Below are 1296 nucleotides of genomic sequence, written 5' to 3' on the forward strand. Positions count from 1 at the left end.
AGGATAGAAGGTACAGTGGGGATAAAGGGCATGTAGTCCATGATACTGCAACAGTGTTGTATGGTAACAGATGGTAGCTACATTTGTGGTGACCATACCATAAAGTATAGATCTGTCAAATCACTATGTTGCACACCTGAAACTAATGTAATATTCTGTGTCAACTACAAACAATAAAATAAAATGGTAAAAATATAGACACACAAATTCATTTGACAAGTCAAATTATGTTCCTTAATTTTACTATTAAAAAATACCCTTTGCATTATGGTGTTTTTGCCATGGGAATTAACAGAAATCTGACTTTGAAGAGAAATTAATTTTGAGGGCTAGCCGTAAGCTCTCCCTAGATGGTGGAGTGTGTCACAGCATGTATTTTCCAAGGACTCTCCTCAAGGCTCCCATGACCTCCTTATTTCTCAGGCTGTAGATAAGGGGGTTCAGGGCTGGAGTGACAACCATGTAGAAAACAGAGATGATGTTGTCTTGCTTGGGGTTGTGGAGTGAACTGGGCAGGACATACATGAACGTGGCAGCTCCATAGAACAACCCAACCACCATCAGGTGGGAAGAGCAGGTGACTAGAGCTTTCTGCTTCCCCTCATTTGAGGGCAATGTGAAGCACAGTACACAGGATTAGTGCATAGGAGGAAATGATAGTAACAAGAGGGGGTATCAGGTAGGTTACACCCATCACATACACAAACAGTTCATATCTGGAGGTATCTGCACGGGCCAACTTCAGCAAAGGTGGGATCTCACTGAGCAGGTGCCTGATCTTCCGGGACATGCAGAAGGGATAATGCATGGTATACATGGTATAAACGAAGGCACTTATGGATGCCAGTATCCAGGATGTGGCCACCATGAGCCAACAGACCCTTGGCCTCATGAAGACCATGTAGTTCAGAGGATGACAAATGGCCACATAACTGTCATAGGCCATGAAGGCCAGTAGCAGATCCTCTGCACCACCCAGCATCAATACCAGAAACATCTGAAGGGCACAGCCCCCAAAGGAGATGGTGTTTTCACCATGCAGAAAATCCATGAGGGCCTTGGGAGTGACAACAGACGTGAAGAGGAGGTCCATGAGTGAGAGCTGCCCAAGCAGGAAGTACATGGGCACGTGGAGCCAGGAATCCATTATGATGACCAAGAGCAGCAGGCCATTGCTGGTCAGGGCCAACATGTACAAAACTGTGATTGTGGCACAAAGCAGTTCAGGAGACCCACTGTCATTCAGATCCCCATCAATATAAAGCCACTGCCCAAGGTGGAGTTCCAGTAGTCCAT

At 45.7% G+C, this 1296-nt stretch overlaps 1 protein-coding gene across 1 annotated transcript; it reads right to left on the reverse strand.

Annotated features, from left to right (window-relative positions):
• Positions 1-363: 363 nt before the first annotated feature.
• LOC114219411 (olfactory receptor 2AG1) lies at positions 364-1296 on the reverse strand. The gene is given in 3 exon segments (XM_028116983.2): positions 364-615; positions 617-1248; positions 1251-1296. Coding segments are annotated over 3 exon segments (930 nt in total).

This window comes from Eumetopias jubatus, unplaced genomic scaffold (genome assembly GCF_037043125.1).
Source record: "Eumetopias jubatus isolate StellerSeaLion01/CBP00866 unplaced genomic scaffold, mEumJub1_p1.0 scaffold_13, whole genome shotgun sequence".
Classification (NCBI taxonomy): Eukaryota; Metazoa; Chordata; class Mammalia; order Carnivora; family Otariidae; genus Eumetopias; species Eumetopias jubatus.